General features: G+C 35.4%; 1 protein-coding gene across 1 annotated transcript in view; it reads left to right on the plus strand.

Moving 5' to 3' along the window:
- Positions 1-18293, plus strand: part of LOC145695203 (uncharacterized) — a 156014-nt gene that overhangs the window by 24332 nt on the left and 113389 nt on the right. Inside the window, exon 2 of the mRNA XM_081772188.1 lies at positions 16797-17129. Coding sequence (XP_081628314.1) covers positions 16797-17129 — 333 coding nt within the window. The remainder of the gene's footprint in view (positions 1-16796; positions 17130-18293) is intronic.

Genomic DNA, 18293 nt, shown 5'->3' on the forward strand with positions numbered 1-18293 from the left:
AGTTCTGTGTGCGATATGATACGATATTTTTATTCTTACGAGAATTTTATTATTTGTTAGAGTTTGTAAGGATATTGTTGAGATTCTGATTACTATTTTCACATCATGCAATTGTAACAAAATCTATATATATAAAAGAGAACGTACAAATCCTTTGTGAACTCATCACGCTAATACGGCTGAACCGATTTCTTTCATTTTTGGGGGGTTGTTAGGATTTGGACCCTAGATGGTTTTTATCATATCACTTTAATTTTTAATTACCAGTGTCTTGAGATAATGGACCATTCAAGTCTCCATAGTTCATCATAGGTAAAAATAAACGTATGTATATGCAACCCGCATGACCACGTGACTCGGCGGGTTAACATAAATGACAGGCGCTTGCAATTTGAAAGCGAAAAAGTAAAAATTATCTAAGTAACAAAGTTTATTGCGTTCCGGGGTGACCGCAGCGAAGCGGGGTGAACGCTGCTAGTAATAAAATAAAAAACTACGTAGATATTGTTCAAAAACCGTAAAAGATATAAATTATTGAGCCATCTAAAGATTACTGTAAGTTCCTGCTGTTGTTAAATTCGTTTTATTTTATTAATCTGCAGTCTGAGAAGAGTTGGGGTAGTTGTCTACAAACTATTGATATTATTATTAAGTATTCTGTCTTGTGACAGGTCCTGGGACTAATGAATTTTTTTTCGATTTTAGATTAGGGCCTGGAAATGTTTCTTCCACGTTTGTCGATGTTCAGCTTCCTCTTTTAACTACTATTTTCTTCTATTTTTCAAATCATCGATCAGTTGTGTTCTTCCTATTCCTCGCTTTCCTGCCATTTTTTCTTTTATGGTGGTATGACGAAGGAAATTTCTTCGCAAGATGTGTCCAATCCAACTGGCCTTTCCTACGAAGGATGCGTCCTCTTCTCTCCTATCAGTTTCGAAACATCTTTGTTTGTTACTCTCTCTGTCCATTTTATCTTCTCCATCTTCCTTCAACATCACACTTCGAAGCTCGTAACTTTCGTAACATTCAAGTCTTTGAATCATACAGTTGCTCTGCTCTATATATAGCACTTGACCAACTTCTTCCTTAGTCCAATATTAAGCACACTAGTTAAGAGCGATCGTTTCTTGTTGAATGCTTCATTGACTATGTTTATACTTAACCTGATCTCTTTGGTACAGGATGCATCTCTCGTCAAATAACTTAACAGGTACTATTGATATAATAATGTTTTATTCTAGAACTTGTTTGAAATTAGTAATAAACATTTTTTTTGAAAAAAAAAATAATTGAAAACTCCGGGAAAGCATAGCATCTGAGGAATAAGAATCGACATATAGGCTCAAAACTACATAAAAAAAGGGGGAAATGCGTCAGTTGATTATTCCAACATTATTATATCTTCTAGGTTCTTATTGGGGAGTAAAGGTTGATAGCCGTCTTGGATACTTCCAACTTCTCCTTCTAGATATTTATGTATATTGCCCAGGGCCATAAGTTCCTTTCCCCCTTCTCCATCTTCGTGAAAAGAAATACCAAAACACTGTCTGACCACTCTCAACTCATGCTTTCTATGTTTACATGGAAAATCTTAATGAGAAATGATAAGCTATGTATTACGTAGACATTAGATTGTAAACAGTTTTTCAGCAATTAACGTAATATTTCTACATAACAAAGTTGTTAATTTTCCTGTAGAATTTCAACAGATTACTGTTTTAAATGTTACATGTAGTGACATGTTACGTTTTTAATTAATTTCTGTACAAAGAGAAAATTTTCAGCAACTAACATGAGTCTATCTCAACGGCAGCGTTTTAATCAAGTTCATGGAGATTCAAAGCAAACACCCATATCATAACATTCGTGGAGCAGTGACTTCAAGCGAATATTAATGAGATACTGTGAAATATTAAAAATTAATAAAAAGTTTATGACTTACTTTAAGATAAACATTAATATCTGAATTTTAGCTTAGTTTTGTTCTCAAAGGCAAATGTATAATTACAACTTCTTTGAAATTTGAACAGTTCTCACAAAAATCTTTTCAAATCACAGCATTCGTTTTTCCTCTGACATAGAACTTTTTTTTTAAACTTCTTTTTCAACTTTACAGAAAGAAAGAAAGAAACTAGAGCTGAAGATCTCTCGCCATCATACTTTCAAACATATTCAGAGCAAATTGTTCCTTAAAGAGACATTCCATAATACGATTAGCATTTATCGAGGAAAAAAATTTTCAAAGTTGACATACATACCAATCTGTAGATCTAATTAAGCTTAACAAACTAATATAGGTGGGTTACTCGTGAGATTAACTAACTTCTAGGTGAGATTAAGAAAACTAATCAGGGCATAAATATTGTACACAAATTTACAAAACAAGACCAGAAATATTTCGAGACGAGACAGAAAAGCTTTCTAAAACTGAGTCATCAAAAGCTTTTTAAGAATCGAGACGACACAACGATAAAATTTACGAGACGACACGAGAAAATCTTATTTCTCGTCTTGTGGGCAACGTTACTAAATGCGGCTACGCATTGAAAATTTACCTATTCTATAACATTTAATTGTTCCAACATTTCTAATAGAATGTCTACAAAATCTTAAATTAGAAAAGTTTCTCAGAATAGTATTATTTGAAAATAAAGATAGTTCGTTTCACACTAGTGCGATCTGTGGGACAACGCTACTGACAAATATGAAGGTTGCATATTACTGTTCAAATAGGCCAAACGCCAGCCTACACCTTGGTTAGTTGTGATTTCAGCTTTTCTCTAAGTGGAACTTTCAATATACGAGGAGCGAAAAATATTATTGTGAATATACGTACTAGGCTAATAATCCCCTTTAAATAGGGATGCGCACGAGACAAGATTTGTGGCTGTCTCGTCTCGAAAATGTGTTTTAAAAGTGATGTCTCGACTCGAAAAATGTATATTTCTCTATTGGAAAAGCCGTGTCTCGACTCGAATTTTGTCAGAAAAATCCTGTCTCGACTCGTCTCGTGCACATCCCTACCTTTAAAGAACCGGAGAAGTGGCTTTGGAGATGACATTTTTCTCCGGGACATCTGAAACAATCACCGACGCAGTTTCTGTCTCTTGCACTAAACAACATTAAAATACGTTCTTAATTTCTTTTCTCTGTGGAACTCTCTTGTGGTGAGACACGGGCTCGATTCCCGGTGGGAGTTTTTGTAGTTTGGATCCCGCGTTAAACTGGGGTTTTTACGTCTCATACGTCTCGATGCTAAAAGGGATGCTAAGCTTCAAATCAACCAACTAACCAATCTTTACTCTGTAACTCACATGTTGAATTCTCTCCGTTAGTACAAGGGATCCCTGGTTCGATTCTAGGCTATATGCTGTTTCGATATACAACAACGTGTACCTAAGTTTTCGGAGGGTCTTTCTGTTTCTACTTAAATTAAGTTCTCATTCCATTAATTCTTAATCATTAGCTTTTATTTATATTGTGTCTATTTTCAGGCTACCCAAGTAACGCGTAAAATCGCTGGGAAGTTAAAACAAAGTACATAATTTTGATTAGGCCACATACGTATGTTATGATTTTACGTGTCGGAATTGCGGTAGAGTTGTAAATTATGCGATTCTATTCAATAGTGAAACAGATTTATAACTTTGCTTGCAATAGAGGGAGAAAGAGAAATAAAACCTGTTAAGTTGTAAATTTCTACCACTTCCGCTCTTAATAAAGAGATACATCAGAAGACAGAACCCCTCCTTAAGGCGCTGAATGGATTAAAGAAAAGTAGCTACCGTTTTTTTTCTATGGTGATAAAGGTTGAAACTGGAAATTATTTCTACTACTTCCTGTTTGAATAAAGAGTTAACGAAGGAAATATAACATATTCTTTAAACGCTGAATCTATTCCAAAAACAGCTTGTCATTAGGGATGCGCACGAGACAAGATTTGTGGCTGTCTCGTCTCGAAAATGTGCTGTAAAAGTGATGTCTCGACTCGAAAAATGTATATTTCTCTATTGGAAGAGCAGTGTCTCGACTCGAATTTTGTCAGGAAAATCCTGTCTCGACTCGACTCGACTCTTGTCATTATCTATTACAGTTTTGCTCTATGGCGATCAACGTTGAACCGAAAATCACTGATTTCTACCATTTTCGATTTGAACAGAGTTTTAACAAAGGAGATGGCAACTAATCTTGTGACGTAGAATCTATTTTAAAAAAAAGTTTCTTGATATCTTTTATAGTTTTTTCTCTATGAACTACTACTAGTAAAACGAAAGTGAAACTACTAGTAAATTTCGACCACTTCCGGTTTTAATACAATGTTATGAGCATAGATGTTCATTTTACTCCGACCTCACTCATCCTCGCTCTCGCACTGACAGTTAGCCCTCGCCCTCGCGAGGATGGTTGTCCATCGCCCTCGCTCACCATTGCTCTCGTCCTGGAAACTTCTCCTCGCCCTCTCAGTGGCAGTTGGCCCTCTCTCCCGTTCATCCTCACCCTCGCGAAGGGAGTTATCCATCGCCCTCGTGTTGATAATTTCTCCTCGCCCTCGCGTCATTGTGCTCAAGGGAATTTGAGAGTGAGGATGCCTTCGAGAGGGCCACCCTCGCGAGGGTGAACATCTTTGGTTATGAGTACAGATGCGTAAGGCGATGAATGGATGAGAAGAAAACATATGCCGCTATCTATTATAGTTTCTGTATTAGGTGTTTAAAGTTGAACCGGAAACGGTTGATTTCTATCACTTTCGGATTGATGATGGTTAACGGAGGAAATGAAAGCTTGAATCTATTTAAAAAAAAACTGCTTCTTGAAACTGTAAGAAGACTGTATGAAGAAACTGCTTCTTCACTGTTTATGCCCTGAAACGTGTTGATGGACTGATTGACAGACAGATTGACGGTCAGATGTACCGATGGACATAGTCGTTATGTAAGACTTTCCCCACTTATACACAACGTAGTTTGGAAATCTAGAAAGATATTTAAAGATGCATTGTGTGTCTTCACGTTTTTGTGCTCAAATTGTTCATTACATATATATATATATATATATATATATATATATATATATATATATATATATATATATATATATATATATATTTCGCTGTTTACCTCATTTAAGGGATAGCTCCACAATATGAACAAATAATTTTGTACCGTCAAAAATGTATGTATTATGGAAGAAAATCCTTCATTTTTACGGACACTCTCAGATACGAATACGAATAATTTCTTTTACCCCAACATTTAGAAAACTTTTTGTATTCAGTACAGAAAATATATTTCTGCAATTTGGAAATAAATTCCCAGTTGATCAATTCGAAGCAAGTTAGAAGCAGTTAGCAGCAAATTCCGGTCAGAAACGTTTGTCCGCAGTTGTACAGTGCAGAAAAATATTACAGACTCCCCCCTCCACGAAAAAAATCACAAACCGTCATGGTTGCGTATTTCTGCCTACGTTTTCAGTTTTCCTCTATAATGTAGGAATTTCTATAGAGATATGACTTGTATTTGAGAAAATAAATCATATAAGTGTTATAATTATTTTGTAATGCACACCTCCAGTGTTAGTTTACTTTTGTTTCTTTACAAGGTTATTTCCCCCTCATTCTTCCAACGATTTCATGCAATATTTGCATATTGGCCATATTGCCTTATCTTTACGTTTATAACTAATATATTCACTGTATACTGCATTCAATTACCACACGATTTAAGAGAAATTAAATTTGTATAACTATTCTGTAACGAACATATCTTATTTACCGACAAATATTCATGATTTATCGGTTCTGTTATTGAGAGATTTTACTGTATTACTTACAAGTATAATTTCCATCTTTGGATTCTATGAGTTTCTGAGTCATTTTAAATTGGGTTTAAATTGGGACACAAGGTAGAAAACACTCATAATCTATCTATTAGGAATTACCATATAAAAGTACGAAATTAATTTCCGTTATGTTAGTTTTTTTTTCTTATTTATTTGACACAACGTGTGCTTTTATGTCTTTATAAACTTTTGATCAACGAAGTATCGTTTTGAAAGCCAATAATGTACAGGTTGTTTCAGATAAAACATCCATTGCCCACAAATCACAAACGGCCGAAGATAAAATGATGAAACAAAAAGTGAGATAGGAAAATATCATAGGACACACTCAATGAAGTGTGCTGTTTTTCCCACAGGGACCCCTATCGGCAAGTGAAAGGTGACTCGAAAATTTTAAATGGGAAGGTATATCACTACATGTATCACTAAAAACATCATTTAAAAAGAACAACTGTTTTGCAAAAAAAAAAAAAAAAAAAAAAACTCTTTCATGTGGGTCTTCATCAAATAAAACGTCTAGTGCTTGTAATCAAAAACTGTTGGATGTAAGATCAGATAGAAACTGAGATAGGGAAATCTCCTAGGGCGCAGTGAATGGAGCGTGCTGTTTTCCCCACAATTTCTCTATCATGGAACACTGCTGAGTCATTGGAAAAGTTTAAATGGGAAGATACATGATCGTATATATTATTGAAAGAATCATGAGAAAACAAATGATATTTTTCGTATGGAACACCGTTTACAAAATGACTATCATTCAATTATGTGATTGCATAGTAGCTGTTGATACAGGAGGAAAATGCATGACCAATGCAGATACCATAACAAACTTCAGACCATCACGCGCAGGTGTATGGTATAAAAATAATTTTGCGAAGTGAGCCAGGAATCGCATGGTTTAACGTGCAGCAAAGCGTCGAAAGTGCCAAAGAGCACATAGGTACTGGAGCGAAATACGAACACAGATAAGAAAAATACTAATACCGACATGGACGGCACACAGATGTTCCACTAACCATTTACTTTTCACACAGGGTGTTTCAAAACAACACCAAGAACGTTTGGGAGTTGATTCCTGACACCCAGATAAGACAAGAAGTATAGACCAATCTTGGTGCACAAATGATTGCCGAAAACATGAAAAAAAAAAAACTTTAAAGGTTCATAGCTTCAAAACTATGGTACCAACCGTAGTCGGGTCAAGACTTCACTTAGGAACTATTATATATACGCTATGCAAACACACATGTTTCAGAATCCTAAGGTACTCACGCAACAATTTTTGTAGAGAGAGTTTTGCTACGGGCATATAATTTGAAGTACTCACCAACTACCTTTATAAAAATTGTTGCGTGAATACCGCAGGACTGTGGAACTTAAATATTTGGATAGGGCACATACTAGTTGCTATGTGAAGTCTTGACCCGACTATATTAGGTAACTTAGTTTTGGAGCTATGGACCTTTAATTTTTTTTTTTTTTTAATGTTTCGACAGCCTATAACTCAGAAAGGAAGCATTTGTGAACACAAGTTGGTCTATACGTTTTGTCTTATCTTGGTGTCACCAAACATTGTCGGTGTTGTTTTGAAACATCCTGTGGGTTTCGTTCTTTGTCACAATTGTTCAAAGTGATATCCATGAGCTTCAGTATAACGTGAATTTCTGGTATTATATGTGCAGTGAACCACGTCTAATTTTGCAATGGTAATGCTTCGGAAAGCATTCACTATAGTGCATTGCTGTTGTTGTTGTTGGCATTTCCATATACACAACGTCTTTGATCCGTCCCCAGAAATTGAAGTTAATGTATGTGAGATATGGGTTGTTTCCCCAAGTCGCTCATTTAAAAGTAGAGAAAACTTAAAAAAAAAAAAAAAAAAAAAAATCTGCTCTATAGGTGATAAATGGTATTGCAGAGGTAATTCTTATGTATATGGAAGGTGAGGGCGTTAGAAGGACAAAACGCGGTCAAACAAACTTTGAGCAGATATACTCGAATGGCAACTAAGGTGTCTTAACTCATGACCTTGGCTCTCATCCTCAATAAATAGGCGCAAGCACGTGTGAGTACAAGTTCTATAGGTAAGTGTACAGTGAGCCAGAGCCCGAGTCCGAAAATTAGAAAATTAACTAGTGATGAGAGGGGGCCTCTTAGCAAGAAAACTTGCCCTGTGAATATGTCAACCTATATCTACATGCATCAGCTACATGCAGTTAGAACAGTAAAGGAGCATGTCGAATGTTATGTCGAGTCGCAGTTTTTATCCTAAGACATTTACCGGACAGTGTGTATTAGAGAAAGAAAGAAGGATAAAAAAAAGAAAAAAGAAAAGGGAGACAGGAAAGCGAGTGAAGATTTTTTCACCTCACCATTAGTTTTGGTAGTAAGAGGAAAAAACATGGGAAACACATGGAGTCCAGGAAAAAAAACCTTTATTGGTCATGGGCATGGTCAAGTATTTACATGGCAAAAACACACTAAGAATGAGTGGTAAATCTCATGTAAAAGCATCTTTACTATCTGTATTGATTTCTTAATACTTAAAAGTTGGGTATTAGTTAAACTATTGTGTTGTCTGTAGTTTCGTGGACAAGTTTGCTTAGTGGGATTTTTGTTATTATTTCTGAAAGAGCGAGAGTTCTAATAAAGCTAGTGACCATGATCACAAGTGAGTGCGAGTCTCGTTGTGGTCAGCGAGTCTGACTCGTTAGCGAGCGCGTGCTTAATTGAGAATAGCCAGCCTGATTCGTTAGTGAGCGCAAATCTAATTTAGGATAGGAAGTCCGAGCTCAGGTGAGTGCGAGTTTGAGCCTCAATGAGGTTAGTGAGTGCGATCCAGGTGTGTCCCCCAGAAATTTGTATTGGGAGGGGTCCAAGCTTTTGGGGAAAGATTCAATACTACGAACCATTACTCTGTGACATCCAGAAGTCCTAAACGGCAGAAGTCCTAAATGGCAGAAGTCCTAAAAATATAGGCACTAAACCTAAATTTTAGGACTTCTGCAGTTTAGGACTTCTGCAGTTTAGGACTTCTGCCGTTTAGGACTTGTGCCGCCATATGATTTTTAGGACTTCTGGCGTTTAGGACTTCTGCCTTTTAGGACTTGTGCCGTTTAGGACTTCTGCCTTTTTCATTCACTTGCTTTAGTTCTGAAATCCGCCACCACCACACGAAATTGGGACGATGCAGCAACTAGTTGGCAATAATGTTACGAACGTAGCTAATTCCAACAGTAACATCTATATTTGTACTACTAAGATTATTATTATCACTATCTGTTCTGCACTTATACACGAGTTACATAATACAACCTATTTCATTCTAAGAATTAATTACATAATTAGTTAAGAAATTAGTTTCTTTCGAATGGAGATACGAGAATCCCAAGACAAATTCCTAAAACAAAAATAAATAAATAAAAAATTAAAAAATGTTTAAAAAGCATATTTTACCAGACTTCCGAAACCAAGCAAACATTCAGAATTGCAATATATACTATGGGGAGCGTATTTTATTAAGAGTAGAACAAAAATCCACCAAAGTTTACTTAATTAGGACAAAAGCTCACTAGACATTTCAGTAGTAAGTAGTTGCCACAATACCAATATGAACGTATTTAATTCCAACGGTAACAACTATGTTAGTAACACTAAAATTATTATTAATAATGATAACGAGTAAGGAGTAGTTAATTACGAGCATGACAATTATTTGCTACAGAAAGACTTCTGTACAAGAAATATATGTGTAAAAATAATTTACTTCAAAACAACACAAGGAAAGCAAATTTTATGACGTACATAACTAAAACACAATATTATGTTACTGATATGAGGTCAATGGTGTGGAAATAGAGAAAAACAGACATTATGAAAGATCTGGGAATTACATTTGGTAAGAAGTTAAAATTTGTTAAAATTTTGTCAACATAGAAATATATCATGGAAAGAGCAAGAAAGGACAATAGGCTTTATTTATTTATTTATTTATTATTTCAGAACGATAGAATATGTATTTATACAAATAACTTGTAAGAACTAAGATTCTGTAATTTGAAACAGTATATCTAAAACTTTGACTAACAGATTGACAGTATTCTTCTTACGGACGCGATGGTAGCGCCACAAGAGATTTTTAGGACTTCTGCCGTTTAGGACTTGTGCCGCGAAATGATTTTTAGGACGTCTCCCGTTTAGGACTTCTGACGTTTAGGACTTCTGCCTTTTAGGAATTCTGCAGTTTAGGACTTCTGCCGTTTAGGACTTGTGCCGCGAAATGATTTTTAGGACTTCTGCCGTTTAGGACTTCTGCCTTTTAGGACTTCTGCCGCGTCCCCATGTTAAACTGATATTATTCTGCACCCGAAAAGACGATAAGTAATTGTAAAAATACTTCTACCTACATTTTCAGAAAAAGGCGATAGACCAGACTGTTATTATAACAGAAAGAATACAGATAAAGTGTAAGATTAAATTTCCATGCTACAGCAATCATTTCCCTGTTAAACAAATATAGTTTTATTGAGAAAGTTTACGAATGTATGTTGAATTAGGAAGTTTCTTTGGGTCTTGTCCGGACTCGGTTGACCCCTCCCGTGGATGAGTCCCTGTCGCGAGCTTTCTTTACGATAATGAGGCTGAGCCTGAGTGAGCACGATTGCAAAGTAGCCATCTTTGGATTGCAGTTCCTTTAGAACACTAATTATGATACTCCTGTTACAGTAAAACACCTATAATGCGAGGAAGTGAACTTATTTTGCTTGTACTTCCGTTCTTAGAAATTACCTTGTTATATATTTACGTCGGAACAAAATCGCACTCCACTACTATTGTGAGAAATTCTCTCACGGCATCATAATTTCAAGGTTACTCAGTTTAAAGAAAATAACTCCTCCTCCTTATATCTGTACAATAGCCTTTTCCTCACTTAATGTCAGTGTTAAAGGCGAGGCGAATTGTTCATATTTCGTGGTTGATTCTAGAAAGAAAACACTATTGTCTTCGTACATACTCATAGTTTAAAAGTCATTCTTTTTAACTATTTCATTTAAGAAGAAAGAAAATGATGAGATATGTTTTTTTAAAAAAAAATGTGTATATGTATTTGTGTAAAAAGTAGGTCCCTTAAATGTCCATCTTCCCCATGCGGATGCGTTAATGGATTGTTTCTTAATTACCGGATCAACTGGCTCAGTGACCTCAAGCGGGTGCAGCATTCCAGGAAAACGTTTTAGATCGCAGAAACCGGTTTCATGAGCTTAGCAAAAGCGTCATCATTATCATATTCTCTCGTTGTAACGTAACTGACAAAAGTGTTGTTAGTAATTAACTGAGTCATCATCACACAGATACGGATCACCAACTTTCTTTTAAGTAAAGATATTTTCTCTTCTGAGTAATAACTTCCATTCAAGGCTCTCACAATACACTATTGATTAAATTGTGTGAAATAATTGTGTGTCTGAGAAGAAACAACAGAAACGAGGTGAAACGCAGGAGTTAGAAAAAAATATTCAACAAACTTACAGAAACATTCTGCGAGAATAATTTACGCTAGAATCACCAATAGTCAATAAGAGAAATGAGAAAGCAAACGCAAGGAGGAAGAAGATTAGAACGCTTCTCTTAGCATTCGCTGATAAAACTAATAAAAAATAACTGGAAGATCATCAGTCAGAAAAGATGGACATTGGATTCGAACATGGGACCTTCTGAATACGAAACAATAACGCTGAATAGTTTCTTTCTTTTTCAAATTTTGCTTCTAAGCAAATAATTTGTTTCCACGGTCTTCTAATTAATCTAATTCACTTTTCTACTTAAATCAAGTAGGACAGGGATATAAACACAAAGTTCGAGGGCGTTTTTAAAAGCGCTCCTGTCTTTAGAGGGATTCGAACCTCCAAGAGGTTTCACCTCACGATTATGCGGTTATTGCCTTCAGCTAACCACAAGCCTACACTCGCTTCAAATTACAGTAACAGTCAAGTATAGATTATTGGAAAAATCAAATCTTTCAGTTTTACGTCCTACAGGTATACCATGTAGGCTAATGGAGACAGTGAAAATGAGAAATAAATAAAATGATGGAATAAAGAAAGTGAACGGAAACGGGAGAATATAACGAGAAAACCCACTGTGATTGCAAATATCATGTTCTAATACTTGTTTGATGTAAAACACAAAAGAAAGAAAATCTTGTTTGGAAATAGAAGTTATTTCTTTTCTGTACTCACATTACTCTGCATTCTCTGTATTTGCGAGATATGCCAAGTGTCAGTTCTAACATATTAGTCCTTCAGAACACTTATGGCTTTACTGTACCAGTCTAAGTATCTGGACAAGAGGCGATTTACAAAAGAGTATTCATGGAAGCTGCTCTTTTCTTCCCTGAGCCACAAGAGGGATGACAAAAGTCAGACAATCTGTTGTGTAAATAAGCTTTTCCTGATGTGCGATACCTCCTTGCTACGGTCTTGTACTTTATGTCGTCGATAAATCCATGTACATGCGTATCTGCATTTTTTTTTTTTTTTAAATTTTACAGAAAAGCAATTTTGAAATTCTTCGTATCAGGCCCGTATCCACGGGGGGTCTAGGGGGGCCTGTCCCCCTAAATTTTTTACCCCCCCTTAAATTTTCACGGTAGGCTTGCAAATGAACTACAATATTGTGATGAACTATAATATGGTTTGATCGCGCCCCCCCCCTCCCCTACATTTTTGGGATGGCTACCGGCCTGCTTCGTATAACATTATGGGACTACTCATTTCATTTTCAACACAGTGTTGCGAAAGTTTGTACCAAGATAGCTTTGTCCTTAGTGTTTCTGAAGATAGTATTAAAGGTATAACGTTATACAAAGCATTTCAAATCGCTTTCCTGTAAAATTAAAAACATACAGATACGACTGTACGTGGATTTACCAACGATGTATCACATTTACCATCGTATTTTAGTTGAAAAATAGTTTGAATCTTTTAACATTTTCTTGGCGCCCCAAAATTTCAGTGATGCATCTTAAGTCATAACCCTCTCAATTATTGGTACTCCTGTACTATAAAAAGTTACTGTCACTGATCGATTATCGTCAATTCTGGCTGTCAACCGACTACCTTAAAACTTACGGTATTAGTGTTAAAATCATGGTAATAGGGCATAAATACGGCCTTTTTACAGCCTATAACCAGGGATTTATTTGTAGCCAGGGAAGCCTGGGAATTTCCCCTCTTCTAAATTTTGACTTCCCTGTCTCTAGGCTTAATTCAATCTTCCCAGCTTGGGAAGATATTTTCCCCCTTTCTTAAGCTATAAATAAGTGCAATGATTAAACTTCACTTTTTAGTAGCGATTCTTCATTTTTTTTCAGTATGTTTATTGTCGCGAGCTATGTTGGTCTTGTTTATAAAATTGCTTCCCGAAGAATTGTTCATAGAATTGCTTTCAGTTTCTTCTGCAGAGTGTAAGAGAGGCTTTTCCAACTTAAACTTACAGCATACAGACGCTAGAAATCATTTATCTGTAAAAACCCTCGAATCTCTTCTTTCCATAAACATTAATGGGCCAGACATGACTTCTTTCAATGCACAAAAGTATGCCTTCAGCATCATATTGGATCATGGACATCATATTGCTACCGACAAACCAACTGAAAAAGACGGTATCTGATGTAAACCAACCTCCTATTGCTTCACTATTCTAAAGTGAGGTACGCTGTGAAAATATTAATTTCTAAAGACAGTGTTAGATAACACGCCGTAAGTCATGCTTCAGCTTTCAGTCAATCCTTTCTTGTGATTGTGTTGTAAAAACTGTAAATATTGTAGGCTACAATGGCTGTTTCAATCTCGAGAGTAAAAGTGAAAGAAAAGGTAAAGCATTTTTCCCCCTAGGTAGCATCATATTGGCAATTGTTTAATACATGTTCATGATTCTTCGGAGACCAGATTACAGTCTTTGTTCAATTCTGGATTCGTTTTAATACCAGTATGTTTTGTTGAACAGAAGTTTACTTTCAGCAGAACAGTGCTAGCGTCACACACACGCCCCTGAATCTCATTTTATTAAGTAGAAGGAGCAAGTGCAAAAACTCATTTATGATATGAGGAATGACATTTAATACCGTCTTTACCCTTCTATTTAATAAAGTCAGGTTCAAGTGTATGTGCACCTATTACTGTTCTGCCCAAAGTAAACTCTTACCTTTTATCGTACTTATTGTTCGGGCGAGGAATTTGGTTTTCAAAGACCAAACTAGAACAGACTAAAGAATTATTTGTCATAACAAAACTTTTACGTAGGAGTGTGACACTTGTTACGACAAATTGTGCAGATTGCAATGTAACTATAGGACTTTTACTGGATGCTGCACACTTGTCTTCGGCAGTAGGATGAAAAGCAGCAAGGTAATACATGTAAACTAAAATCTACCTAACCAAATCTTATCTAACGTACCTACCCGTATTTATCATAAAATTGTTTTTCAAAAGGTGAAAAAATGAAGAACTTGGGGACCGCCTATCAAACTAGTACCATTATTTTAAAGTAGGTAGGTTTAAAAATAACGTTGTCCTAACCCGACTTTAAAGTTGTTCTGTTATACGGAACACAATCTTACATTCCCCCCTTCTACAAAATCCACAAATAAATCACTGCCTATAACCATAAATTTTACAGCAATACCGTAAATTTTAGAGTAATCCGTTGGCAGCCAGAATTGGCAGTAATTGGTCAGTGAATGTGACAGTAATTGTTTATAGACGTATCCAATCATTTTAGGCATTTTTAATGCCCTTTGTTAGTTTCAAGAGTATATATATATATATATATATATATATATATATATATATATATATATATATATATATATATATATATATATATTAATTTTAGGCGGATAAACAAATCTTACTGAACTCAAAATTATATTGCATATACTGGATGATTTTCCTCTTATTTTTCATTCCAATATTACCTCATTAAGGTGAGTGAAACAAAGCAAAATATAGTATAAGTTACTGGCAGATGAAATGCAAATTCAATAGCAAATCAAACAATATATTTAATATAACACTACGCTTCATCTGAGGATATAATTTGTTACATTTGTTAAATCGTTCAATTACCAATATTAAGTACAAGTAATACACATTTTCTACATGTATTTAAGAGTTAATGAACTTCGGAGATAATCATTAAAAAATTCAACTTGTATGAAACAGCTAATATGAGATTGATATGCCTAAAGGTTCAATCACGTGCTAAGCTATTATGAAATTCAGGGAAAATATTTAGTTCCACTCAGGGGTAAAAGTGGATCTGAAAAGGTAGGAGGACGGTAGGTAGCGACATGACGTGACGCCGTTCCTCCTGCCTATCTTTGCCGATTGTAATATTTTAGAAACTTGGGGGACGCTGTACATATTTTTTCGAGGTGGGGGTCGGCGTCCCCCCGCGTTCCATTTCACTTTTACCGATGGTTTTACTTACTGATGCCGGCAAGTTTTTAGCTATTAGAAGGTTTATCTTTCATTCAGTTTTAAAAGAAACTATCATTGTATTCTTTAAAAGACATGCAAAATAATCCATTTTGATAAGTTCTTTAAAAGTTTACATTTATAATCGCCAAACTAATTTTTACTATTGTATATACTAGGTATTTCAGTTATTATAACTTACTGAACTGAGCGTACTTAATCAGTAAAGCAAGCTTCTACCATTTGACTCAACAGACTTTTACGTGTTCATCAGTCTGTTTATTTCACGATAACTCTCGTAAAACTTATCGTATTTTAGTGAAACTTGGTGTGTGTCTTCCTTCCACCTTCCGAAATCCTATTCTTTGGAGTTGGAATCCATCAAGAATAAAGGGGTAAAAACTAGTAGAATCCACGCCACTTGCAAATTTACAAATGTTTATTCGTACAAAAAATTTTCCAGTATTAACTAGGTAGATATTCGATTTTGTTCAAGCATAGTGTATATTTTTTATATAGGATATTCTGATCATTCCCATTGGATACGGTGCATATCAATCAAGGATACGTTCGTTAAAAGGTTATGTTGCTCCAAACTTCATAATTTGTTACTGAAACAAGTGAATTCCATTTCCCAGTGTGAAACTACAATAGACTTCCAAATTATGCGAATTCAATATTCAAATTAGAAGAAGTAGCAAATTTCTACCACTTTTAATTTTAGTAGAGAGAGAGAAGAAGGTGAAGGCAACATCTTTACTTAAGAATCTAAATCTATCCTCCCCAAAAAAGCTACGGTACTTGTTGCTATTTATTACAGTATTCTATTGTGATAAATATTGAAACTGGAAATTGTTAATTTCTACTACTTCCGCTTTGAATAGAGGGTTAACAGTGTAGATGGGCCTTCTTGTTGGAACGCTCAATTGCAGAACCATTTCTCGTTATTTCGTATGGTTTTTGCTCTGATATCCGTCAAATTTCTGATATCCGATACTTCTGATTTCTGAAAATTATGTAATGTAGACAAGAAGCCGTTTGGAAGTGGATGCCTCACTTATTTCCTTCACGTACACCAATTTATCCTTTCTCTTGCTATCCAAAACAATCCTTCTGTTACAGTTCAAATGCTAAAATTGTTATCAGTAGTCGTTATTATCACTCAAAATTGAGGAAAATATATTTTGTGTTACACCTTAATATTGCATTGATCTTTGGTGGATGGTAACATTTCAATTTACAGAATTTAGTAATATTGCAGTTTAGTTGTAATTAAATATATTTTTTTTATTTTACATAATATTAGTGACTTATTATCTTTCAATTTTTAAGCTGACTGTTTATTATTAAAGTCGTAGGCAGCATCCTTAAATATTATTGTTGCTCCAGAAGTATACCATAACGTTAAATTTGGTTACCAGTGTACGTTATAGCTGTATCTTAAACAACTCTAAAAAAACTCGTTTTCTATATTTACAGGACATAGCTTTAGGATATGGTGTCCTTCAGGTGCACATTGACTCTTTCCACAATCCACAAGGGAAAGACGCCACTGGGAAATGTTGCACCAGTACTCCTAGAACACGGAATTCCTATCGTCGCTCTTGCGCTGGTGTCTGCCGAACATTCTTCCGTGTCTGTGCAACAAGAGTCAGTGAGCCCGCTCCGTTGTTTGCTGGCTACAGAGGAGGACCCACCAGTCCAGCTTGCCCATTGGGACTTCTGGTAACAACGCCCATTGTCAACAATACGCTCGATCCTACCAAAGATGGAATTTTGGCCATGAAATTTCCATTCCAGACAAAATGGCCGGTAAGTTATCATAAGAGACCTAATAATAATAATATAACCTTTTATTTTGAACCATAATGAGAAGATATATTCTTAATGATTTCTTCTATTGATAGTTTTCAAAGTAATTTATTTATAGCCTAGATTCACTATATTTGCTCAAGTAATTTGCGCAATTTTTAATCTAGTTTGAACAGTGAGAAAAATAATGGAGCGCATAAAATATGCGAAGTTTTAAATAGATGTTTTGATATGGATTTGTTTAGTACTTTTGTCATAATGGAAATAAATTACTAGCAGTACGCTTATATACTCAAACTTGTTATAAGCTTTTTTTTTTTTTTTTTTTTTTTTTTAATAATCCGTTATATGCTAAAGATAACAACGTGTTTGTGCGAGTGTGTGTCATCAGACTTTCGCATAGAAGGGAGTCACTCAGAGCCTTCTACATAGATCTTGACCAGATCTAATTGCGTACGAAGCTATTTATCGATTTCCGACTCGAGGAGAGGTAAAAATTTAAAGTATATGCAGTGAACCACATTACCTATGAGGTAGGCAATCGAATGTTTCCCTGTCGTCCACGTTGCTGGCCCAAGAACCGATTGGGGCAATAGTAAACCCATTCCTCGTTGTTGTGCATTTCACGCATTTCTTTAGGCCTACTATACTATGAGATTAATCATAGGAAATATCTTAGGACAAATGTTACGACATATGTCGTAAGAAATCCCATCCTTTTGCGCCATACATGTGAAGATTTTTCCTGTCTGACCGAATGGCGTCTAGCGCCTACAGTTGAACAAGCAGTTGGTAGTGTGGAAATAGTGTGAATAATAGGGTCTACTATTAATTATGACAGCAAATAGAAAAAATAGACGTTTTTTAAACAAAATTGTGGCTGTTTCGCAGAAACAACAACACTACCAACACGAAATTGAAAATGGTGGAAAATGAACTACAAATAGAAGAGCCGCTTGCGTTTTGTATGTTTTGTTTTCACTTTCTCTCACCTGATGTCGCTTAATTTTACGAATTTTCTTTCTGAAATAGAGCGTACGCTAAACAAGAAAAATCTCACAGGATCGTTCAGAATATAGAAAATGACATGCGATCTGATGCCATACACGTTGAGATTTTGACTCTAGGAAAAATCGTAAGAGATTTTCTGGAATCTATCCTAAA

Source organism: Thermobia domestica, chromosome 9, assembly GCF_964235325.1.
Source record: "Thermobia domestica chromosome 9, izTheDome1.hap1.1, whole genome shotgun sequence".
NCBI lineage: Eukaryota > Metazoa > Arthropoda > Insecta > Zygentoma > Lepismatidae > Thermobia > Thermobia domestica.